Below are 25,910 nucleotides of genomic sequence, written 5' to 3'. Positions count from 1 at the left end.
GGCCAACATTTAGAGCGGAATTAGCCGTCACCAAGCCACGTGCGACGAAGCAACTTCCAGCAAATGCTCTCAGCTCCTGACAGCAGCACCAAGGTAAAGGGAAGCGTCATGTGGGCTGTGACAGGTGACACAGGGAGGACTGTGCACGTCTGGTGATAGCGCTCTGAGAACGCCCACGTGCAACAGAAGTGTGCAGAATGAAGCAGCAAATGTGCAACCGAGCCACAAGGGCTGTGTCTGACTGCATCCAAGGCACCAGGGATTGCAGGGCATGCGTGGTGCGCGCTCTCTGCTGTTTGCACCCACTGATGTGAGGGTGTTCAGATTGAGAAGTGTGCCTCTTAAGGTGCTTAAAATGCATTGCTTGCAAATCAAGGACATCAGGGTCGGGACAGGAGTGTGACACTGGGGTGCTCCTCCAGGAGACAGCCACACTGAGCAGGCCCCAAAGGGGCGTCTCACTCCTGAGTGGCTCTCAGAACCCACTGTTTCCTGTTGCACCAAGGGACAGACCCTAGGATCCTCTCAGCTGGAAAATGGCTGAACTGCGCTTTTGAGTGTGAGGTTTGCCGCCTGCCTCGGCTGTGGCCCAAGGGCATGTGTGCTGTCCAGCCACACATGCCACAGCACATCATGGGTAGTGTTGGCCGTGGGGGACATGGCTGCCCTCTGGCTCCTACTTGATAGAGAGCAAACCCTCTCCTTGTCAAAGTCCGTCCTGTAAAAGATGAATCGGATTGACTACTGCTGCGCTGTCTTGAGTGGAAAGAGAAGGTGGAAAGGTGCCTTTTCTTCTGTTTCCTTGTACTGTGTTGCTTGTGCGTGGTGTAGGCAGGCCTGGGAAAGTAACAGGTGTAAGTGCATCTCGCCTGTTTCCCCCTGTCTGTGGTCTCGCGGTGAGGCTGCTGGGTGGACACCGCCCAGGTCAGCTGGACAGAGTCCCACAGAATGCCCAGGTGTGACCCAGTGTCCCACATACTGTCAAATTCTGATCATTTTAATATGTGCCAGTTTTGTGCAAAGAAAGAAATGGCAAGTTTGTGTAGATTCTAGAATTAATTATTCTCTCTTTGGTAGGTGCCCAAGAATAATAATGTCCATAGAAATTACTGTGAAAGTGATTTAAAAATTTTTTAGTTGTTTACTTTGTTTATTTGAAAGGCAGAGAGAGAGAGAGATCATCTGTCTCTGCTGGTTCACTTCTCAAATGCTCTCAGCAGCGTGGACTGGGCCAGGCCAAAGCCAGGAGCCTGACCTCAATCCGGGTCTCTTGCATGGGTGGCAGGCCCCAACTACTTGAGCCAACACCTATTGCCTCCTGGGGTGCACGTTAGCAGGAAGCTGGCTCAGAAGCAGAGGAGCTGGGACTCGAGCCAGGCGCCCAGTATGGGATGTGGGAGCCCCAAGCCGCGACTTCAGTGCTGTGCCGAATGCCTGCCCCTTGAGAGTGCCGGGGATAAGTTGTGGGTCAGCTCAGTGGCTGGCCTGAGCAATCACTAAATCACCCCTAATGTGGCAGGAAATTGTCTTTCCTCCTCTGCTCCTTCAGCTCACTTGCTCGCTCGCTCACTTACCTGCTCTTTGATCCGTTAATTCCCCTATCCATCCCCCTTCATCCATGCAGCGAACCAGCAGCTAATCGAAGGCACTGACCTCCCAGGCAGCGAGGGAGAAGTGGTGAGTCAGCGCGCTCTGGCCTTCCCAGAGCTGGGCTTCCGGGCGGCTGGCACCCAGGCAGGCACCACTTCTCTCAGACACTGCTTCTGGCTTCTCTGGATCTCGGGGACTCGTCCAGGTCCTGACCCAGGACGGGCATCGGGACTGATATCTTTGGCACATCACCTTCCATGGGGGCCACACCAGGGACCCTCTGAGGCAAGCAGATTAAATGTGGCTTTCTCTTGCATGGGAGATGAACGCCTCGTCACTTTATTTTTAAGATTTATTTATTTAAAATCAGAGTTACAGAGAGAGAGGGAGACACACACACACACACACACAGAGGTCTTCCATCTACTGGTTCACTCTCCAATGACTGCAAGAACCAGGAGCCAGGAACTTCACCTAGGTCTTCCACATGGGTGGCAGAGTCCCAAGCACATGGACCATCTTTTGCTGCATTTCCATGTACATCAGAAGGGAGCTGGATCTGAAGTGGAGCAGCCAGGACTCCAACCTGTGCCCATCTGGGATGCCGGCATGCAGGTGGCAGCTTCACCCACTGAGCCACGACAACAGCCCCCTGCACCTCATTTTTGCAGGCCTGCTGTGGGGGTCTGGAAGCATGGCATTGATAAGGCTCAAGGCCACCCATTCGTTCACTAGCAGCAACCCATTGAAGACCTGGCACGGGGCACTGCCTCGTGCTGCTATTCGAAGTTGCAAACCGTCTACTTATGAGAAGTTTCCAGCCTAGTGGGACTTTGCTGCTTCAAGCCAGCCCACTGAGGGGCAGGGAGGTGTGTGAGTGCTGACGATGGGAGTGGGTAAGGGAGAGAGCCTGAGCTCCGAAACTCCCGGGGAGTGGGGCGGGGCTTGGCACTGGAGGTGGGGGCGGGGCTTGGCACTGGAGGCCGCTGGTTGCGGCCCCAGGCTCCCCGCTTGCCCAGAAGGAGGCTGTTTGTCCTGCTCTCACACTTTCTCAGTGGCACAAAGCTGGGGGAGCAGACACCGGTGGCTCTCTGGGGGGACAGCACAGTCATTTCCCTTCTCCCTCGCCTCCGTCACGTTTCTGTTTCTTTCTCTTTCGCATTTCTCCTTCGCTGGGGTTCAAATGTGTCCCTCAGATGTTCATAGGTAAGAAACATACTCCCCAAATTCCTATGCTGTTGGCACGGGAGGTGGGGCTTGGGGGAGGTGGTCCAGGCCAGATGAGGTCCTGAGGGTGGGTGGGTGTGGTGGCCTTAGGGGCTTTATAGGAAGAGGCAGGGGGAGCTGGCCTGTGCTGTGTCCTGCTGTGTGATGCCTCTTGTTGTGTCAGTGCAGCACCTGCTGGCACCACACACTGGGTCCTCCCGGCCTCCAGACCATGAGCTAGGGAACCTCCATTTTGTTTAGATTTATTTATTTTTATTTTGAAAGGCAGCTACAGAGAGGGGGAGAGACGGGCAGAGAGAGAGAGAGAGAGAGAGAGAGAGATCTTTGATCTGCTATTCACGCCCCAGAGAGAGAGAGAGATCTTTGATCTGCTGTTCACTCCCCAGAGAGAGAGAGAATCTTTGATCTGCTATTCAATTCCCAAATGGCTGCAACAGCCAGAACTGGGCCAGGCCAAAGCCAGGAACTCCATCCAGGTCTCCCACGTGGACGACAGGCCAAAGCACGTGGGTCATCTTCCACTGCTGTCCCAGATGCTTCAGCAGGGAGCTGGATCGGAAGCAGGGCAGCGGGGACCCAAACTGCCTGGTGTCCTTGCAGGCGGTGGCTTAACCTGCCGTGCCACGATGCCGGCCGCCGAACCTCTGTTCTTTATCAGTTGCCCCTCTGTCGTGTTCAGTTACAGAGGCAGGAAGTGGGCCACGACATCCTCCCGTCTTATCCTTCCTCACCTGTAGTTTTCAACTTTACTCTTGAACGACATCACCTGGCTAATTTCTAATAAGAAAACTCTTTAGGCAAGAAAATGCGATGGTTACAAACTGATAAAAATGTTAAATGCTGCCAGTGTTTAGGGGCAGTAGTTGTTGCTTGGTAGCCAGTATGGAAATTTTGAGACTGGCATTGGCTTTGGGTAAAATTGACCAACTAGCTAAGACAGCGAGTCACGCAGGGACTGTAGCTGGGAGGTGGTTTCATACAGTTGCACTGCACTGTGGTGAGAGAGAAGGAAACAGAGGAGGTATCGTTTGATCACAAGTATGTCTTGAATCATCCTGGTTGAGTTCTTGGACTGTGCCTGTTTTCTGTGACGCTCCAAGTACTGCTCAGTAGCACAGTTCAGTTCTCCATGGGATGCTGGGTGGGTCAGAGCATAGTTTTTTTTTTTTTTTTTTTAATTTATTTAATTTATTTTTTATTTTTTTTGACAGGCGGAGTTAGTGAGAAAGAGAGACACAGAGAGAGTTATAGATAGTGAGAGAGAGACAGAAAGGTCTTCCTTCTGTCGGTTCACTCCCCTAATGGCCGCTATGGCCGGCACTGTGCCGATCCGAAGCCAGGAGCCGGGTGCTTCCTCCTGGTCTCCCATGCGGGTGCAGGGACCCAAGCACTTGGGCCATCCTCCGCTGCCCTCCTGGGCCACAGCAGAGAGCTGGTCTGGAAAAGGAGCAACCAGGACTAGTACCTGGTACCCCAACTGGGACTAGAACCCGGGGGTGCCGGCACTGCAGGTGGAGGATTAGCCAGGTGAGCCAAGGTGCCGGCCTAGGGCATGGTTCTTGGTCAGGGGACCCTGGCTTCCCTGGTCCTGCCTGTATGACTGACTTCACCATGCCCTGTCTTGGAAATGGGGATGCTTCTAGAACCCAGCTGCCAGGGGCCTTGTGAACCTTAAGTGCGATTTCCTGACAAGGTGCTAGCCTGGAGCAAGCCAAACGTTGGATGTGAGAATTACCTCTGCTCAGCATTGGCATTGGCTCATGACCCAATGGAATTCAGAAGTCTTTTTTTTTTTTTTTAATGATTTATGTATTTATTTGGAAGAGTTACAGGGAGACAGGGAGAGACACAGTGAAAGAGCTCTTCCATTTACTGGTTCCACTCCCCAGATGGCTGCAATGGCTGGGGCTGGCCCAAGCCAAAGCCAAGAGCCAGGAGCTTCTCCCAGGTCTCCCATGTGGGTGGCAGGGGCTGAAACACTTGGGCCATCTTCTGCTATTTTTCCCAGGCCATTAGCAAGGAGTGGATCTGAAGTGGAGAAGCCGGGACTCGAACTGGCGCCCATATGGAATGCCAGCTCTGCAGGCGGTGGCTTTACCACCATGCCTTTTGCTGCACAGTTCTAACCTTTCTCTCGAAGACTCAGGTGCAAATCAGGCCTTGGAAATTCCGTACGTGTTAAGCCTGTGAAGTCGTGCTGTTTAACATCGAGCTTCTGCGTCCTTTCTCGCCGGTGTTCATTGCGCAGCCACTCTGCAGCACGTGTGGCTGGGCCTGTGACTCACGCCGGCCAGATGTGCTGCCTCCCAGGTGTGCCATGGGCTAGCACTAGGGCGGCCCCTCTCCCTCTCTGTGTCTTGCAAGGGGCAAGGGCGCATGGTGAGCAGTGTGGGCTCCTCAGGCCAGTCAGTCCCCGTCACCTGGTGCCTGGCCCCTTTTCCTAAACGCACATGGCCAGGCTTCTTTAGAAAGCATTATCTGTCCATTCCAGAGGATTTTTCTCTCTCTGTTGCTTGAAAACACGTCCCCTGCCCCGCCTTTATCTGACAGAGCAGCCTCTCCCTGTCTTAGCCTGCATGTGGGAGGGGCTCCTGGACACCGGGTTTTACACTGTGCCTTTCAAATACTGGACAGGGAGAAGGAAAATGCATGAAGCCCGCTGACCTGCCGCGTCGCAGGATCGGACACTGTCAATCTGATAATTGTATTGTCTCAAAACAGATTAGAAAGCAATTTCTCGTGGCTTGCAAAGCCTCCGCTCCGATCACCCAGAGTTGCTTAAAAATGGACCTGATGGCATTGTGACAGCTGGCAGGTTTAGCATGAAGCACATAATCTTTGCGCTATCAGTCACTGGGAGTTTGTCCACGCTGTCACGTCCTCTGGTGCGTTTTAACTGTAATTCGTCACCCGTCATACTCCTGCTTCCTCTTTCTGCAGTCCCCTGCCCAGGAACCATGAGTCCAGTCATTGTTCCTGTGCACAGAGACACTGCTCTCGTCTAACAAAACTCTGCCTCTGCGCTTGGTAGTGAGTTCCATGATTTCACAGCTCCCTGCACCAGGCGATGGGGGTGTCACCGTGTGGCCCTGTGTGTGCTCATGTATGGTAAATGCCTCGGCTTCTTCACTTACACCTGAATATCTCTTGCGACAGTTTTGAGTCACCTTCTCAGTTGCAGCTGCTGCCAGGGCTTTGGACGTGATATCATCTTGGCTTCATTCTTTTTCTTGTTTTTTTTTTTTTTTTTTTTTCAAGATTTATTTATTTGAAGAGCAGAGAGATGGAGAGGGAGAGGGAGAGACAGAAACAGAGACCTCCTGTCCACTCGTTCACTCCCCAGATGGCTACAACGGCCAGGGCTGGGCCAGGAGTCCATCCAGGTCTCCTACATGGGTGCAGGGGTCCAAGTGCGTGGGCCGTCTTTTACCAGGCGCATCAGCAGCATAGTGGGTAAAGCCGTAGCCTGCAGTACTGGCATCCCATATGGGCGCTGGTTTGAGTTCCGGCTGCTCCACTTCCGATCCAGCTCTCTGCTATAGCCTGGGAAAGCAGAAGAAGATGGCCCGTGTCCTTGGGCCCCTGCACCTGTGTGGCAGGTCTGGAGAAAGCCCCTGGCTCCTGGCCATTGCAGCCAATTAGGGAGTGAACCAGCAGATGAAGGGCCCCTCCCTCCCTCCCTCCATCCCTCTCTGCCTCTCTCTCTCTCTCTCTCTCTCTCTCTCTCTCTCTGCCTCTCCTTCTCTCTCTGTGTAACTCTGACTTAAAAAAAAAAAGTGGAGCCTCCAGGACTCGAACCAGCGCCTATATGGGCTGCCGGCATCACAGGCAGCGTCTTTACCTGCTGTACCACAGCACTGGCCCCCTACTCAACATTTATATGGTGAACTCTCAGCGTCATCCGGGAGCATACGGCACACACAATCCTATGAAAAGGCAGGAAAACAAAAGCAGGTAACTTCAGGGAGCTTTCCGTTTCAGGCTTTCATAAGTCCTGCGACACTGTGTGTGGATGCTTTCCCTGTGTAGGAAAGGAAGAAGTAGAGGATAGAGAAGATAGAAGAGGGGGTTGTTGAGCCACAGGGAAGGGACACAAGGATGTGCAGCAGGGTCGGGCCATTTAGGAGCCAAGAAAAATGACCTTAAATCTCCGGTGGGGCCGCCAGTGTAAGCTTTGTTTTATACGTATTTGCAAAGAGGAAAGTCATTTTAATCCTTTGTTATCGGTAACCCTTGTTCCTATACCCCAGAGCTTTTACATGTGTTTTTACAAACAAGGTGACCTGGAATCTATGGGGCCTGGGTGACAGGAGCACGCTAGGGGTGTGGACGGAGCATGGGCCTTGGGGTGGGGACCAAGGTACAATTCTAGCTGACTGAGCAGACCTGTTAACTTTCAGAGTATCTATTTTCTTATCTGAAAAATGGAGGCTTAAATGAGAGAAGAAAGTAATGCAAATGTCTGCCACAGGGCTGGTGTTGTGGCGTAGTGGATAAAGCCGGCTCTGGTGCCAGTATCCCATATGGGCACCGGTTTGAATCTCGGCTGCTCCACTTCTGATCCAGCTCCCTGCTAATGCACCTGGGAAAGCAGTGGAGGATGGCCCAAGTGCTTGGGCCCCTGCACCCATGTGGGAGACCCGGATGAGGCTCCTGGCTTCTGGCTGTGGCCTAGTTCAGCCCTGGCCATTGCAGCCATTTGGGGAATGAACCAGCTGATGGAAGACTTCTGTCTTGGTCTCTTTGTAGCTCTACCTTTCGAGTAAATAAATAAATCTTTAGAAGAGGAATTGTTTGCCATGGTGTCCAGTACACCAGGGGAGGTTACACTTTAAGAGTGAGAAGTAGGTGGCTAATGTTTGGCTTAGTGGTTAAGACACTGTGTCTCATATTGGAGTACCTGGATTTGAGACCCAACTCTGACTCCAGCTTCCTGCTAATGGAGACCCTGGGAGACAGTGATAATGTCTGGATTCTTGCCACCCAGGGGAGAGACTTGGACTGTATTCCCAGCTACCAGGTTGGCCCTGGCCCAGCCCTGACCATTGTGGGTATTTTGGGGAGTGAACCAATGCATGGCGTGATAGCTCACTCCCTCTTTTCCCCCACCCCAAAATAAATAAACAAAAACTTAAAAACAAAAAAGTATTAGTTTTTTTCCCTCTCTTTTCTCGAGTCTGTCTTACTGCAGCCAAGAACAGAGAGTTAGGACAGAAACTTGGGTTTAAAAAGCCACTGTGCTAAGTGAAGGGAGTGGATGGGATCCAGTAGTGCCTGGAAGTCCACCCAGCAGCTGGAGAATGAGTGAGATCCAAGCTCTGCTCACATTGCGGGCATCCCAGGAAGCCGGCTGTGCGGTTCTTTGTCCTGGGCATGCATTATGTTTGGTGACTGCAAGGAATCCATATAAAGACAAATGCTCTCTCCTTTCCCCTGTGCCTCCTAATAGCTCCTCACAAATACTATATTGGATTCCGGTACGTCCATCCTTTGACGGAAGAAGCCATTGAAGAGATGGAGCGGGACGGCCTGGAGCGGGCGATTGCTTTCACACAGTACCCACAGTACAGCTGCTCTACCACCGGTAAGCGCGCCCCTCTGGCAGCGGGAGCGTGGTTCCAGCCCCAGCCCAAACAGCCAGGGAGCAAAGGAGAAATCACTTGCAATCTGAATGGCAAATGCAGCCTGTCTCCTTTAAACACGAGAGTTCAGGTCCGTCCATTTGAAGTCTCACGGTTCATCTGTCCCTTGAGTTATTGGCCAGTTGGCTGAGGATTGCAGATGGTGGCGGGAAGGGGGTGGCAGGAGCGTGCAGGGCTTCCCGCAGCCGGGTGATGGATCAGTCAGGAGCCCAAAGCCGCTTTCTCCGTTGGTCATCGGCCTGCTCGCCGGGGTTATTCTTGCTAGCGTAGCAAAGGCGCTAGCTGTGGAAACGGTTTGCGTATTCCCAGGACGTATCGGTGTTTGATTGTGCTTCCATCTGGAGTTCAACTGAAGCCCAGTTTGGGGTTTCTTTTGTGAGCCTGCCTCAGCGTTCCTGGCCTCGGACCGCGTGACTGCCCACTGTTCCCGGTGTGTTTACCTGGAACTGGAGAACAGGCGAGCTTTGGCAGCCTGTGTGTCCTTACTTGCGGGTAGAGCGTTCCCTGCCACCCCGGAATATGTACGTCTGTTTGCATTCTGTTTCAAGGACCGAGAGCGAACGCTTTATAGGCAGCGAGCCGACGTGGGGGTGTTGAGGCAGATCATCCCTTTAAGTAGAGACGGCCGTCCAGGCTTGTTCCGTGCCGCACGGCTTCGCTGAGAGCGCCGATGAGAACAGCTGAGTCCTCAGTGCCCCGCAGGAGTTCGGAGTGTGATTCCCTTGGGCATGTACCTCCGTAACCCCACTAGGCTACTGGGCAGTGAGTGAGAGCTGAGCCCTTTTTAAGCTGTGCTTTCGCCTCGCTCCAGAAAGCGGCCTCAGCACGGAACCATCTGCCGTCACCGCGAGATGAGCTCCGGCACCTGTTTCTGCAGCCAGGGGCTGGCCGCGGGGTCCGGCCCCGCCGCCCCTCGCCGCGCGCTCAGAGCTTCCGCGTGTGCTCAGTTCTCTGTTGCACCTCGTCTTCACCTGCGAGCTGTGGGAGCCGAGGGAAGCACGTTTGTTCTTCGAGGCCCCTTAGTGCTGTTTATCTGCCGTGTCTTATCTGTGCTAGTGTGGCGGGGCCAGTGTGCTCTCTGCGCCTGTTGAAGGCCAATTTCTGTTCTATTTCCCCCATCTTAATTACTTCTTGGTAGTTTGTTGCATGTTTCCGAGTCTCCCGAAAGAGCTCCTGTATCTTCCCGAAGCCCTGTTGATCATCTGAAAACAGCATCCACCTGTAAACTGTGGTTTGCATTTATGGAGAGATTATTTTTGAACCTTGAATGGACTCAATTTGGATTCTTCCGATTCACTGTGTTCTACTTGCCCGAATGGAACCCATTTATTTATTTATTTTTGAAAGTTGAGTCTTAGCCCAAGAGCACATTTGATTTGAAATATGGCTTTGCCCGACTAGCATTTTATGTTGGCCACCTAGCTGGTAGTCCTCATAGTGAGAGAATCGGTAGATTGGTGATGGGAGGCATGGAGCCGTGTTGGGACTTGCCCTGTGGTAAGACTGGGGAAGAGGCACCACGTTGGGGTTGTGTTCACAAGACTAGGGTTTGGCCCCAGTGCCTGCTCCTTTGTGCTCTGCTGGCACCGTCTGCTCTCTTCAGGCTGGGAATTTTCGTGATTTCTCTCATTTAGAAACAGAAGCTTTCTTGGATTCCCTCTAAGGATTGGGTGTCCACTGAGCTTATTCCCAGATGGGGATGGTCATTTTGTAGAAGCAGATAAAAACAGAGAGAGCTCACGGAAACCTCAGTAAGCTGCTCTCCTAATCATGAAACCATTAGAAAGACGGCGATAAATCTCTCTGCAACATGAAATATGTCCACCTCCTAATATTAAGTAAAGGGGCCCCTGGATTTTGAGGATATGGGATTGTACCTACACTGAGATTACAACTTTGTAAAAGAAGACCACTTTAAAAAAAATCACAGACAATGACTGTGCTGGGATAAACATGAGTGGTATGAGCTAGCTGGCTGGGCTAATGGCTGGCTCTTTTTTTTTTTTTTTTTTCCATTTCTTCCCCCACCCCCTGCATTTTCTGTGATGGGGCTGATCACCTTCATGGTGGGAAGAAAAAGTTTAGCATGCTTTCAGTTGTGAAGACTCGGTCCTTGCAAATAACAGCCACTCCTCTCTCATCAATCCACGGCCATCGTGTCTCTCACTAGAAATGGTCTCAGGAATCTTTGAGCATCGGTCGAAATTGATTGGGTTTTCGTGACCTTCATTTGTAGGGTAGGTAGATCTGTTGCACTGTAAGGTTCTGGAATGATTGTTCTTAGACTGTTTCAGCACAGGAGATGTCGCCTACTTTGATCTTGTAATTACTGCCTTACTAGTGTGGTTTTTACTTCACCACGATGGGAATGCATCTATTAAGTGCCCCCCCCCCCCCCCCCCCCCGTATATTTCAGGCAGCAGCTTAAATGCAATTTACAGATACTACACTGGAGCGGGCAAGAAGCCTGCCATGAGGTGGAGCACTATTGACAGGTGGCCCACACACCCCCTCCTCATCCAGGTGAGTCAGCCGCTGCCCTGGGTTTGTGACGCCCTCTGAGCCTTACTGTCCTCGGACTTAAATTATGTGTTGGGGATTTTGAAAAAATAGCAGATTCATAACTGATGACAAAAAGAGAGGAAGATAAAGATGAAATGTTTGCCCTCTTTTCTTTCTTCAGATTAATGCTGATAGTTCCAAGCCGTAACAAAATTCTCTTTTAGAAAGTGTCGTGTTTCCTAGGGACCAGGAGAGTGTTAGAGATTCTGCATGTGTTTCAGCTAACACACACTCACAGGCTGGAATGAATGAAATCCTCTATTTTGTAACTCCTTTAAAATGACAAAGAGTTTTTAAGGGAAATGTAAAGGTATGTACATATTCTGAGATGTGAAAGCAAATTTAACGTTTCAATTGAGAAAGTTTCAAAGACTTAGAAAATTGTAATTTCTTCTATACAGTTTATTTTATATATAATATAAATGAATCAGTGCTTGATTTGAGGAGAATCAGGCCTACAAGTGTAAAGTCAGAAGTTCTGGTGTTATTTTGTTCTTTGCATGAAAGTGGAGCTGGTAAAACATTGCCCTAAATCCTGCAAACAGTTTCTTCTGTCGGTAGGAGAAACGCTAAGCGGTTTGGTCTCATCCTGCTTGCTTTCCCCTTGTACATCCTCTGACTACGTGCTTAAAACCCGTGGCCACGAGGTGGCGCTAGACATCACTAAAACAAGGCCGCTCTCCCAGGAGAGGAAAGTGAGCCTCAGGCAAGGGAAGGGTTAACGCCCGGGTTGAAACCCAGTTTTAAGTGGAAAGCGGAACGCGGGCAGCTGCCGTCGGGATGGGTGAGGATGCGGGCCCCGGCGGCCCGGGAGCCGCCGACATGTGGTAGCGGAACGGAGGGTCTGCAGAGCATCTGCCTGCCCTGATGGAGTGAGTAATTAGATCTGCATTAAAATGCACCCCTTTGAAAAGGGGGAAGCAGGAGACGGGAAGGTCTCTTCACTGAGGAAGTCTCTGTTCGGGAAATGAAAGGGACTTTAGAGGCATTTGTCTGCCCGCCTGGGCCGCGTGATTGACGGCTCTGAGAGGCTGGGCCCCTTTCCTTCTGCGGAGGGGCTGCGCGGACAGCCCCGCAGCTGGGCAGGGGGCAGCGGCCGCCCGCGCCCTTGCAGAGAGGAGAAGCGCTGCCCGCTGCCTGAGACGGGTCTCCCTCTCGCTCAGTAAAGCAGCAAAGCCAACAGTGCAGTTCTTAACCCACGCTTCTGCCCGGTGTGAGCAGCAATGGGCCGGCGCCGCCCCTGCACGGCCGGCGGGAGGTCCAGAGCCTGTGGCAGCCTTGCCCTGGGCCTGCTTGTCCAGGCCGGTGTCTGCGCTCCTGAGCGACCGCCGGAAAATGCTGTTTCCAGCTGCCTCCCGGACTCTCACTGCTGCTCCCTGCGCAGATCTTAAATTCCGAAGAAGAAGGAAGGTGGCTCTGAGCACCACGTGGGCCTCAGGGCATTCGTTTCCCAGATTTCGAGGCCTCTGGCCGGGTGAGGGCCGTGTAGTGCTGTCAGGGGACAGTATGCTCCCCGTCCTGTAGGCTGAGCATCGCTCTGTCAGAGTACCTGCACGGGCACGCCGCTCTGGCTCCCAGAAGTGATCCTTCACTTTTTATTTATGTTTTAAAGTTGTTTTTTTTTTTAAAGATTTATTTTATTTATTTGAAAGGCAGAGTTACAGAGAAAGGTAGAGACAGAGAGGTCTTTCATCTGCTGGTTCACTCCCCAGATGACTGCAACGGCTGGAGTTGCGCCGCTCCGAAGCCAGGAGCCAGGAGCTTCTTCTGGGTCTCCCACATGGGTGCAGGGGCCCAAGGACTTGGGCCATCTTCTACTGCTTTCCCAGGCCATCACAGAGAGCTGGATGGGAAGAGAAGCAGCCAGGACCAGAACTAGCACCCATATGGGATGCCGGTGCTTCAGGCCAGGGCTTTAACCCGCTGCGCCACAGCGCTGGCCCCAAAGTGATCCTTTATAATTGACAAAAGCCTTGGCTTTCAGAAGTAGTTTCAGACATGCAGAAAAGTACAAGGTTAGGAGTGTATAAGGAACGCTGGCCTGTCCCTTACCTATATTCACATAGTATCAATATGTCCCCCTTGCTCTATCATTTGCATGCTCTGTGTGTGTGTGTGTGTGTGTATGTACACAGTTTTTTCTAACCCTTTGCGGAGTATATGTAAATACACCACACTCTGCTATCTCCCCACCCTCTATAGCTAGGTACTTGAGTGTGTGCTTTTTAAAAACAGATCAGGGGTGTTCGCTTACACAGCCTCAGTACAGCACTCACCTGGTACACTCCGCACTGATGCTGACTTTTATCTACTTGGTGCCCACATTCCAGCTTTGTCAGTTGACCCATCACTGTCCGCTGTAGCATTTTCTTTTCTTTTTTAGACTTATTTATTTGCAAGGTAGAGTTACAAAGAGAAGGAGAGAGAGATCTTCCATCCACTGGTTCACTCCCCAAATGGCTGCAATGGTCTGAAGCCAGGAGCCAGGAGCCAGGAGCTTCCTCCAGGTCGCCCATGTGGGTGCAGCCTCCTCGCTGCTTTCCCGGGCACGTTAGGGAGCGGAAAAGGAAGCGAAGCAGCCAGGACTCGACCCAGCACCTGGAAGGGATGCCCACGCTGCAGGCTGAGGCTTAACCTGCTGTACCACAGCCACAGCCCGGGCCCCTTAGCATTTTCTTTGTAAGTTAAATGACAAAGAAAGATTAAAGTGGAAGATGAAAGGAAGCCCCTTCAGATCTGGCCTTTCAGCACCTGGCGGGTGTGAGCTGCTGAGTGCCAGCAAGGCGGAGGGAGTTCACTGCTCTGGTGGACGGAGGCCTGGGGGAGGAGGCCGGACCTGTCGTGGCCCAAGTTCACAGATGCGGCTGACCAGGCCCCTGAGCCCGCACGCCTTTTCCCCTCTCCACCGAATGGGGACCGCCTGGCCGGTCATCTGCTCTCACGAGCTTGTTGTGAAGAACGAGAAGGAAGAGGCTGTAAAAATAGATGGGCGTCCTCTCGTTCCCCTGCTATATCTGGCTCGCGGCTCTTAGCCGGCTGCGCTTGAAAGCCAGACCGCAGAAGGCTCAGGAAGACCCCGGAGCCGCCTCCCTGCTCGCGGAGCAGCTCCTGCTTCCCATCTGGAAGTGTGCCGTGGCCCTCCCGAGGGGAAGCACAGCCCAGCCTGCATTTGCCCGGAGCCATTAGCGAGCTTCAGACGTTTCCCATCAAATTCCCCAGGCCCTGAACCCCTTCGGATCCATTCTGATGATGAACCTGAGCAGAGACTGCACTGGCTGCCATTGTGAGAATAGAGACTTCCAGGTTCCGAGGGGCGCACTGACATTTGTGGTGTAGCTCTCGTAAAAAAAAAAAAAAAAAAAAAAAAAATTTTTTTTTCTTTTCCTTCCATTTCTTTCTTCCCATTCGCACAGTGCTTCGCAGACCACATTCTGAAGGAACTGGACCAGTTTCCCCCGGAGAAGCGAAGCGAGGTGGTCATTCTGTTCTCCGCGCACTCCCTGCCGATGTCAGTAAGTGAGGGTCGCCTGCTGGGAGAGGCCTGGGGGGTCTCCCTTTCCAACGGGGAACGCAAACCCCAGGGCAAGGATGAACCCCCAATTTCCAGACTTAACACCACCTACCTCTTAAAGCTTCATACCAATGAATTCAAATTATATTATTCCAAGTGGATTTTTTGTCTTTCTTAATTATGTTAATGGCAGCTTGAAGATGCATTCATTTATAACAGTTTCCGGGGGACTGGCGTATTGGCCCAAGGGGTTAAGCCACCACCTGCGATGCTGGCATTCCATAATTTCTGAACCCGCTCCCTGCTTATGGCCTAGGAAAGCAGTAGAAGGTGGTTCAAGTATTTGAGCCCCTGACACCACGTGGGAGACCCAGAAGAAGCTCCTGGCTTTGGCCTGGTCCAGTCCCAGCCATTGTGGCCATTTGAGCGGTGAGCCAGTAGATGGAATACCCCTCTCTCTGTCTTTGCTACTCTCTCTGTAACTCAGCCTTTCAAATAAATACATAAATAAATCTGTTTTTTTTAAATCAGAGTTTCGAGTAAGTGGGACGGTTAACTACAGACTGCTTCTGCCTGCCCTGCTGAAGCCCAGCCTGGTGCCCAGTGTTTGAGTGGCGCAGTCGCCATTCAGACCAAGCCCTCAGTCCCCTCTGCTCGCCCTCAGCACTGGACAGGAGCTGTTTGAATTCCATGTTCAAACCAAACATCCACACTGTGCCAAGTGAATGTTGAGTGTACCCAGTTGTGACCAGGTTGGTCATTAGCATACCACATTTGCTAAGACGCAGGACGACACACTGTGAATCAGTAACCAGTTCCTTCAGTGTGGGACTGGTCTGTGTCCTACAAACATCACCTTCTGCACAGGAAGGGTGTGGAATGAGGTTCTCTTAGGTGGGATTAATCAGCGCCAGGGGCCCCTCTTCTTCCTGCTCCCTCCCGCCACCTGGTGGTCGTCAGGGATGACCTGTGTGCACTTCCCCACACCTGCACCTTAACCAAGCAGACAGTGGCTGCTTGAGCAGCAGGTGGCCCTGGACACAAGTTTCTTCTTCTGGGAGCTTGCCTGTTTCATGTCAGCAAGCTCCTACCTCCTCTTTCCTGGTGTCATCACACCCCTCCTCCCACCCTGTCCTCATCCTCTGCCTGCCCAGGCCAGGCCTGTGTTGCTCTCAGGGCTGCTCCCCTGTGGGGCAGGAGGAGACCCCTGAAGGGTCCTGGTGCCGCCCTTGGCCTCCAGCCCTCTGGCCCTCTCCTGCTCCCAGGGGGTTGTGGGTGAGACTCAGGAGTGCAGTGAAGTCACAGGGCTGAGCACTGCGGAGACGGGGGTGGGGAGAAGCCCAGCCCAGCTCGCTCTTTGCCCTGTGTTGACTTTTTTTTTTTTAAAAGACGTATTTATTTATTTGAAAGTCAGAGTTACACAGAGAGAGAAGGAGAGACAGAGAGAGAGAGGTCTTCCATCCGCTGGTTTACTCCCCAATTGGCTGCAACGGCTGGAGCTGTGCTGATCTGAAGCCAGGAGCTTCTTCTGAGTCTCCCATGTGGGTGCAGGGGCCCAAGGACTTGGGCCATCTTCCACTGCTTTCCCAGGCCATAGCAGAGAGCTGGATTGGAAGTGGAGCAGCTGGGACTCAAACTGGTGCCCATATGGGGTGCTGGCACTGCAGGCAGCGGCTTTACCTGCTATACCACAGGACTGGCCCCATCTAGCAGCATTTTTTAAAAAGATCTACTTATTTATTTGAAAGGCAGAAAGAGCTTCCATCTGCTGGTTCACTCCCCAAATGGCCCAAACAGCCAGGGCTGGGCCAGGTCAAAGCCAGGAGCCAGCACTTTCTTCTGGGTCTCCCATATGGGTGCAGGGGCCCAAGGACTTGGACTATCCTCCACTGCTTTCCCAGGCTCATTTAAAGGGGGCCAGATTGGAAGTGGAGCAGCTGAGACTCGCACCAGCGCCCATATGGGATGCTGGCACTGCATATGGGATGGTGGCTTAACACACTGTACCACAGCGCCAGCCCCTCTAGTGGCTTTTTAGACTTCTCTTTGGAAATCACTTAAAAATTTATTTATTTATTTATTTGAAAGGCAGAAAGAGAGACAGAGAGAAAGAGAGAGAGCTTCCATCCACTGGTTCATTCCCCAAATGGCTGCAACAGCTGTGGTGGGCCAGGCCAAAGCCAAGAGCCTGGACCTCCATCTGGGTCTCTCATGTGGGTGGCAGGAGCCCAAGAACTTGGGCCATCTTCTGCTGCCTTCCCAGGTGCATTCTTGGAGCTGGATCAGAAGAAGAGGAACCGGCACCCATATGGGATGCTGGCCTCTCAGGCCCCTGGAAATCACTTACAGACTTTCAGAAAAGTGGCTATGAGAGTGCAGAGTGTTCCCCCACCCCCTCTGCCATCTTGCCTCGGCATAGTACAGTTATCATAATGCATAAATGAGTGAATGTGCTACAGTCCTGTTAACTAAACTCCCAGCCTGTATTTGGATTTCATTCATTTTCCCAGGAAAGCCCCTTTCCCCTCCCAGAATCCAGTGCGGGGGCTCTCATGCATCTGGTTGTCTGGCCTCCTTGGCCACGCGTGCCTCCCTCCCCTCGATACTGTTGAGGAGTCGTTCTGCCCCGTGTTGGTGGCCCGGCAGCGCCGTTTGGACCTGTCTGATGTTTGCTCGCTACAAGGCTGCGGCTGTGCCCTACCGGCTGGAGCAGCACTGGGCTGTTTTGCCAACTTCGCTGCTGGAGATGTGACCCTTGGCCGCTTGTGGCGGGTGGAGATGCGGCATTTGTCCATTTTAAAACCATTCTTGTCCTCCACTTAGTTAACAGTATCTTGGAGGAGATCCGTTGAGACTATGCTATGCAAATATTTTGTTATTCCTCAAGCTTCTACCACGGATTTTGGCCTCCTTTTCGGGGTCTTGTCTGTAATAGTATAACTGTGCTTCCTAATGGCAACATTTTATTTCCTGCCTTCCCCATATGTGTGTGCTTATAATGGCTTTTTAAATAACCACTGGCAATAACAGTATTGTTTGTCAACACTCATTTCAGTAACGCTTATTGAGCACCTGTGTTCCAAGAACTATTGTGTCCACTCTCACAGGATATGGGAATGGAGAAAACAGAAGAAAATCTTAGTCTTTGGAGAGCAGGCGGGAAAGATAATAAGCACAGCATAAGAAAATAGTGTGGGAGATTAGGAGGCAGTGGGTGTTACAGGACAAAGTCAAGGAGGGTAGGGGCTTAGGGAGTCAGCACCCAGCTAAATACTAAAGCAGATAAAAGAGAATTTGTTGCGACCTCCTCGTGGGTGCCAGCAAGGTGTCCTGTCAGGAACATGATGCAAGCATCCACAGGCACACGGTGTTTGCCCACAGTCCACGGCGTGGGAAGACAGGGGAGAGGAAACAGAAGTAGAAGACATAGGTCACGCTGCTATACCCAAACCATGTGCCTCTCCTCGTTCCACTGGTGTTTGCCGTAAACTCAGCAGTTCTCGCTGTAAAGTCACCCACCCGTGGGACTCCCGGGGCACGTTGACTCTCCCTGCCCCCAGGCGGGGAGGGTGGGGAAGACCCTGTGAGTGTACCACAAACGATGCGGCATGTAGACTTCTCTTAGGGCCTCGACGATGCCGGAGTGCCTTGCTCTCCTTTGGCCAGTGAAGAACTGAGCTAAGGAAGCATGGTGTTTGAGCTGGGGTCACAGTGTCATTCAGACAAGAGGCAAAAGGGAGGACCATGGGCCAGGGCTCACTCCATGTCACCACGTGGCTGCAGGCTTTCGGAGCCCCTCACGGCGCTGGCCACTCAGCACCCATTGCGTCTCTGTTGTTGCAGGTGGTCAACAGAGGGGACCCCTATCCTCAGGAGGTGGGCGCCACCGTGCACGGAGTCATGGAGCGGCTGGGTTACTCCAACCCCTACCGGCTGGTTTGGCAGTCCAAGGTGGGTGGCTTCCCCACGCTTGCAGGCTGCCAGCTCCTTTGGAAAAGGCCGTGGGAGCCTTGGTAAAATCCTAGGATTTGGCTTTGTCTGTAGACAGGTGTTCTGTCACCTGATTGTTTGCTGTGGGCAGAAAAGCTCTGCCAGCAAGTCAGACAGCAGGGGAAATCAGGCGCCTGGTTCAGTTCCGCTGGTTGAAGATTTCATTTTCAGTTGTAATGCCAGAAATCGTTACTTATTTATCGGGGACCACCTTCTAGAAGGATTGTGCTTCCATGCGTTAATACCGGAAGCCAGCCAAGCAGGTGGAAGGGCGGCTCCCTCTCCTGCCGGACCCGTGTGTGCACGGTGGCGGGCCAGAGTCACACCAGGAAGGCAGCGCACTTACACCTCTCCTTTCTCGCAGGTCGGTCCCATGCCCTGGCTGGGGCCTCAGACGGACGAGACCATCAGAGGGCTCTGTGAGAGGGGCAGGAAGAACATCCTCCTGGTTCCCATCGCGTTTACCAGTGACCACATCGAGACGCTGTACGAGCTGGATATCGAGTACTCGCAGGTCTTAGCCAAGGAGGTAGATGCACCTGTGCAGCTTATTGATCCCATCGTGATTTGTTTAAGGAGGAAGCTGTCTCCGCGGCTCCTCATGGTGTCATTCCAAAATCCTGTTTCCTCTGTGTGCCTGGGTGCGCCGTGCGTGCCTTGTTCGGGATCATCTCAGCACATGGCAGCTAGTGCCACCTCAGCAGCGGGAGACACATTTGTGCCTTTGGGTAGCTCTAGTAACATCATTTCATTTTGTCATTTGAGTCACTGTACAAATTGAACATAATGATACCTACAGTTCTTTACGAAAAAAGCATTGGCCTCACCAGTTCAGAGGCATTGTTCTCTAATCCCCTTTCTTGGCCTAATCCAGCCACGTCCTTTTCTTGGGACTACAGCACTGCTTCTCACTGGGCTTCCAGGCATACGGGAGTCATTGTGATTTAAGAGATGAGCACGGAAGCCACGTGTGATGTGATTTCTCTGACCTGTTTTATGCACTCACTTAATTAGCTCTCCGTTCCTGGGTTGTGATCAATCTGATTATTGAAATAACAGATACCGTATCCCAGGTGTCTTGTGATACAAGATGGATGTGGATTCTCACTCGGGGTAGAGAAAAACTATTGCTCACCTATCTCAGGGCCTCTGGGAGCCAGCCCGAAACCTGCATCGCATTTATGGCTTTGTCTCTGTGGGAAGTGCGCAAACGCCGGGAGCCGAGAAGCCAACTCCTGGCCCTGGTCTTTCCGTGCATGATTGATGAAGACCTGGCCTCGAAGGATGCTGCCCCCTCTCTGGGCCTGGGTGGCAGGTGCAGGGCAGGGCAGAGAGAGGCGGGGGGAGCTCTTGAGCGGGTCCCTGAGCCCCCAGTCTTTGTATGTCCATGCCAGTCATCAATCAAACATTGAGGAAGTTAGGGAGTCCCTAAATGACTTGTCGGTGGTTCTGGTAAAGGATTTGCAGGCCAGTTGTAATTGGCTAGGACGAGGTTAGAGTGTTGCCTGTGGGTTTCACTTAATGATGCCTGCCGTGTCCCATCCTGACCTTGGCTAATTGTGAGCCTGCTAAGAGGATGCCAGGGAGAATCCAGCTCAGCCTAGTGTTTGGAAGGTGAATTTCTGTTTATATCGAGGGAGAGTTCATGTTCATTCATATCAGTAAGCCCAGGTTATCCTTCAGTCCTCAGAGGGAGAATCTGTGATGAATAAATTATTCCACATAGTAAAGAAAACCACCTAGCCACAACGTATTCCTTTGTTTTAATAGGACACTATGGCATGTGTACAACCACTGCCTAACTTTAAAAAGTTCTTTGAATCCCCCCCCCCCCCCCAAATAGAAGTAAATGGGAAGAATAAAGACCTCCGACATTTCAGAGGATATCGGGGAGACAATGCACTCATGATCTTACCCCTCAGAGGTAACATCTGTTAGGATTTGGGTAAAAGTGGGTCCCCTTTTCCTCCTGAATGTGTGGGTACTTTAACAGAAATGGCATTCTCCCACACACGTAACAAAATGGTATTTTATCCACCCTGGCTTGTAAGCTTTTTCTCTTCCTTAAAGATATACTGTAGGGCCGGCGCCGTGGCTTAACAGGCTAGTCCTCCGCCTTGCGGCGCCGGCAAACCGGGTTCTAGTCCCAGTTGGGGCGCCGCATTCTATCCCAGTTGCCCCTCTTCCAGGCCAGCTCTCTGCTATGGCCCGGGAAGGCAGTGGAGGATGGCCCAAGTCCTTGGGCCCTGCACCTGCATGGGAGACCAGGAGAAGCACCTGGCTCCTGGCTTTGGATCAGCACGATGTGCTGGTCGCAGCGGCCATTGGAGGGTGAACCAACAGCAAAAAGGAAGACCTTTCTCTCTGTCTCTCTCTCTCACTATCCACTCTGCCTGTCAAAAAAGAAAAAAAAAAAGATATACTGTAGACCCAAAGCAATAAATATACTTAGACCTATGTAATTTTTTAAAAAATCTGATTAATAGATGTCTAAAATATTTATAATTTTTGATTTATTTTAGATTTATTTTATTTATTTGATAGAGTTACAGAGTGAGAGGTACAGCCAGAGAGGGAGAGAGAGGTCTTCCATTCCACTAGTTCACTCCCTAAATGACTGCAACAGCCAGAGCGGAGCCGATCTGAAGCCAGGAGCCAAGAGCTTCTTCCAGGTCTCCACGTGGGTGCAGGGACCCAAGGAGTTGGGCCATCTTCTACTGCTTTCTCAGGCTATAGCAGGAAGCTGGATCGGAAGTAGAGCAGCCAGGACTCGAACCAGCGCCCATGTGGGATGCCAGCACTGCAGGCTGGGGCTTTAATCTGCTATACCATGGCGCTGACCCCTAAGGTTTTTTTTTTTTAATAGCCACATAAAAGTTGTACATAGTTATGTGATGTTTCTGTACATGTATAGACTATGTAATGCTCCATCAGGACGAACGTGTCTCTCTTCAGACAGTCAGCATTTCTTCATAGGGAAAACATCCGGAGTCCTTGGAGTGTTTCTTTGAGAGAAACACACAGTACGTCATCATCTGTACGCCCCACAGCAGAACCCTGTCACATATCATTCTGTAATGCGTGTTTTCCGTTTCACCTTCCCAGCTATTTCATTAGGGCAGATTCCCGAGATTGGAATTTCACGTTGACACAAACTTTCCCGGATTGCCCTCCAGCAATGTACCCCCCCCCACACACACACCTTGCAGCCTTGCTGGGTGCTGGACGGGGCCCTTTGCAGACACGGGTGTCCCGCTGTGACCCTCGCTTCTGTGACTGTTAAGATGCAGCCTCTTCTTTAGCTGAGATCCATGGGCTTGTGGACTCGCAGCATTTCCCCACCCAGACTCCTGATGTTCATGCTGATCTAAAAGATACAGCATTGACAGGCTGTCAGCGAGAAAGGGCCAAAAAGGATCCTAACCACCTGAGTAATTACAATTAGGCGGTTTTCAGTTATTTGAGGAATAATAACTTGCTGGTTTTTGGAGAGAGGAGCAGGTACTGAAATGATCATCAGATTTTTTATTTTGCATTTTTCTCTGTAACAATTCACCTCTGAATTGGATCCAATCTAGACTCGGTATACATTTGATAATCCACAAATTAATTTACTTCATTTAGCACTTGGGATCAAAGTAAGTAGGGAAACTAACTTAAGCAATATTCTACTTAGCAGAGTCTGTAAAAGTAGATTAGAAAAGCAGACAAAAACCAGAGCAATCCACTATTTAAATTACTCGAGAAGTCCATCAGCTGTGACCTCAGAAGCCAAGCAGGCGTGGGCAGGTGAGGGGCTGGGGAAGGACAGAAGTGAGGAGCCGCTGATGGTAGGGGAACCAGCCCAGGCGCTGGGCCGAGACTGCTCTCCGTGCAGAGCAGGGCGTGAACACTGAAGTCACCCTTGAGTTGTGTGTGTGTTTATGTTTTTGTAGCAGTTTCTTTTGGGAAAAAAGCAAAAAAACAAAAAAATCAAACGTGTTTGTGTTTTTTCCTCTCTTTTCTCATTGGATTCAGTGTGGAGTTGAAAACATCAGAAGAGCAGAGTCTCTTAATGGAAATCCGCTGTTCTCTAAGGTATCTACAGTGCTGCAACCGCTTTAGTAGAACATGCTGGAGAGTAATCCTCTGAGAAGCTCCCGCAGAATATTGGTTTTCTCTCATATTAGAACATTTGGAGTTCCAATTAATTACAAAAATAAAATCGAATTCCTTATCTGCTCACTCTTTTTCCTTCGGATTGCCCCCATTTTCTTACTTCTCCGCACCTGTGACTGTGTGATTTACAGTCCGCTTTGCAGAGCGAAGGTTGATGGGCGGGGCGGGAGGATTCTGTCCTAGAAATCTCGCGTTTAACTTTCTCGAGGCCGAGGACCCTAGGAAAGGGAGGCGTGGTGGGGTGCAGTTCAGAAGCTTCCCAACGCAGATGAAAGGAACCCCCAGGGCAGGGGGGTGCAGTGGGCAGGTGGGGGCGGGCACTCTAGCCTCTGATGTGCTTCCTGTCTGTCTTCCAGGCCCTGGCTGACCTGGTGCATGCGCACATACAGTCAGACGAGCTGTGCTCCAAGCAGTGGACCCTGGGCTGCCCGCTCTGTGTGAATCCCGTCTGCAGGGAGACCAAGTCCTTTTTCACCAACCAGCGGCTGTGACCTGGGCTGGCCGAGGGCCACCTCCAGAGACCTGTGATATGGCACTGAGAGATCAAGGAAGTCATGTGACACACACAAGGGGTCTCCAGAAGGTTCAGGGAATGTGCCTGTTACAAAAAACTATGCATGGATTTCGAAACTTTTTTTTTTAACCAAAGCAAACTTACTTCCATTTTCCCATGAGCTTTGTGAGGTGCCCTGGTGTGTGGCCCTTGGGTGCACACTGCTTCCCAGAGGGCCCAGCTCTGAAGTCCTTCCTGCCGAGTGTGTGTGTGTGTGTGTGCGCGTGTTCTATTTTTGTCGCCCTCTGCAGGAGGCCTCTATGCCCCCCTCTCTGGGTACAGTTACCCCTCTGGAAAGCCCACCAGGACATGCTGAGAGTGAGCTGTTAAACTGACGCCAGGCTCACCAATCTTAAACACAGAGTTTACTCTTACTGTCCCAAACTTCCTGCCCAGGTAAAGAGAATCTCCTTTGTGGGCTGTCAGTATGAATGGATCTGTTTGCAGCCTTGTGCCCATAGCTATAGTTTTAAGAATGAACGTAGCTGGGGCTGGCGCCGTGGCTCACTAGGTTAATCTTCCGCCTGTGACGCCAGCATCCTATATGGGCGCCGGGTTCTAGTCCCGGCTGTCCCCCTTCTAGCCCAGCTCTGTGCTGTGGCCCGGGAAGGCAGTGGAGGATGGCCCAGGTGCTTGGGTGCCTGCACCCACATGGGAGACCAGTAAGAAGCACCTGGATCTGCTCAGCACCAGCCATAGTGGCCATCTTGGGGGGGGCGGGGTGAACCAACGGAAGGAAGACCTTTCTCTCTGTTTCTCTCTCACTGTCTATAACTCTGTCAAATAAATAGAAAAAAAAATTAAAAAGAATAAACATAGCTGAGTTTATGAAACATAACTTGACAAAAGAATGTAACCCATTTTTCCCTGAGCCCAGGGTGGCAGGAGGCTGGTGAGGCAGTTTGGTTGCCTTTGATGGCTGCTTTAGCCAGTGAGACCACCATTTGCTGGTCACATTGGCATCTCTACCCTAGAACTGAATCAAGTGCAGCTCTCAGAGGTGCTTCGTGGCCGCGCCAGCACGCAGGGCTAATGACCGTGTCAGCCACTCATGCTTCGGTAGGAGTCTGGTGCCAAGTGAAGGGGGCTTCGTCCACTGTTCCTGTCCCCCCGGACAGGGCTGCTGGGAAACGCTTCACAGTGGGATCCATCTTTACATCTCCCGCCCTGGTGAGCCTCCCAGCCAGGGGCTTCGGGCCCTGCTGTCTGCACACTGGCTCCTGGATTATTTTATGGAGTCAACTGTATTTTGTAATCTTGAATTCCTTCTGAGTTTACAAATTTTCATTAATGAAAATTACACAGCTACACAACAGGACATTTGAAAAAATACAGTAAAGAAAAAAACCGCTCTAATGCAGCTCACTATTGTATGACTGGGTTTCCTGCCAGTAGTGCCCTGTGGATATTTTCAATGGCATTATCACCTTGAACTTGTGAGTGAAAAGTTACTCTAAAAATGTAGAAATAATACCAGATCAGAATTTGATCTTCTATATTTGGATTTAAATGGATTAAAAATCTCTGATGGAACCATGAAGATCATTTGTAATGATCTCTTTTTCTTTCTTCCAAGCCGAGAAACTTTGTTCTTCAAAAGAGTATTTCTTTTGTTTTTTGTTTTTTTTTTCTTTTTAGCCAGTTTATAAAGTGACAGTACTAGGGGATTCATAGATCTTCTATATTCAGGATTTGCTGTGGATAATATTATGACATTAAGGCTTCAGCCAGTTACAATCATGCTGTTGTCCCACATCATGGTTATTCGGTGTCAGGGTCTGCATTAGCAGAAGGCTGGAATCAGGAGCTGGAGGTACTCTGACGTGGGATGTGGGTGTCTTACCTGGCATCTTAAGCATTAGGCTTGATGCCTGCCCGTCACAGTGACCAAATACGAGTTTACTTTGTGAAACAAGGAAAGGAATATGCCGTCAGCTTTTGGTAATAGTCCTCCTACACTGGTCCATGAGTAGCATCTACATCCCCCTGTCTCCTGTTGGCTTTTTCTGTTAGTACAAAACATAGGTAGTCGGACTTGAACTCTGTTTTGCCATCACCTTTTTGGGAACTAGGCTGCAAGTAGACCGAGTGGCCCATGGTCCCATGGACTCTCAGGGTCTGTGTGCGGCGCTGGAGGGCAGGTTACGCTGTCAACCTGTCTCTGCTTTAGGACCCTGGCTGAGGGTCTGCTTCACTTCAGCTATTTGAGAGGTAAGCATCTATCATGGAAACGTAGAGAACTCCAGTTCAGGAGCGCTTGCCAGGTTTTCTGACGCCTCTCGTTTGCTGTGGAAACCTAGACTTGGCACTGATGGGGCGATCTGTGATGATATTCTGATTGATACTGGGTCAGGAGCTTCTGTAGCGAGAGGCAAGGGGCAGTTTCTTGGGCCCACCACCCATGCATTTGTTACTGTAGAAAGTGTTGCTTCCTGTGGATGGTGGACGGAGAGCAGAGCATCTAGCAGGAAGGAATCATTGTAGAGTAGTGGTCTTTGAGCATTGTTACCCTGTGTGTCAACCTTGAAATAACAACTCTGCACCCTGCTAATTAGCACCAGATTGCTGGCAGTTTTTCTTCAAAGCTGCACTTGTGTACCGGCCTGGCTCTGAGCTCATGAATCCATGTGGGCGGACCGTTGGAAGGCCCAGGTCCCTCCGTGTATCCAGGAGGAAG

The 25,910-nt window shown here is 51.3% G+C and overlaps 1 protein-coding gene across 3 annotated transcripts in view; it reads left to right on the top strand.

Annotated features, from left to right (window-relative positions):
* The window catches only part of FECH (ferrochelatase), a 40,361-nt gene extending 15,588 nt beyond the window's left edge, over window positions 1-24,773 (top strand). For 2 of the 3 annotated variants that reach the window (XM_062201723.1, XM_062201722.1), the window contains exons 5-11: window positions 8,267-8,401; window positions 10,876-10,982; window positions 14,435-14,533; window positions 18,376-18,483; window positions 18,887-19,051; window positions 22,540-22,599; window positions 23,037-24,773. In XM_062201723.1, coding sequence (XP_062057707.1) covers window positions 8,267-8,401; window positions 10,876-10,982; window positions 14,435-14,533; window positions 18,376-18,483; window positions 18,887-19,051; window positions 22,540-22,599; window positions 23,037-23,171 — 809 coding nt within the window. In that variant the 3' untranslated portion in view covers window positions 23,172-24,773. The remainder of the gene's footprint in view (window positions 1-8,266; window positions 8,402-10,875; window positions 10,983-14,434; window positions 14,534-18,375; window positions 18,484-18,886; window positions 19,052-22,539; window positions 22,600-23,036) is intronic. The other variant, XM_062201724.1, reaches the window with a different exon arrangement.
* The last annotated feature ends 1,137 nt before the right edge of the window (window positions 24,774-25,910 follow it).

This window comes from Lepus europaeus, chromosome 9 (assembly GCF_033115175.1).
Source record: "Lepus europaeus isolate LE1 chromosome 9, mLepTim1.pri, whole genome shotgun sequence".
NCBI classification, from domain to species: domain Eukaryota; kingdom Metazoa; phylum Chordata; class Mammalia; order Lagomorpha; family Leporidae; genus Lepus; species Lepus europaeus.
Note: the sequence above shows the minus strand (reverse complement) of the source record. Positions and strands in the feature narration are given on the sequence as shown.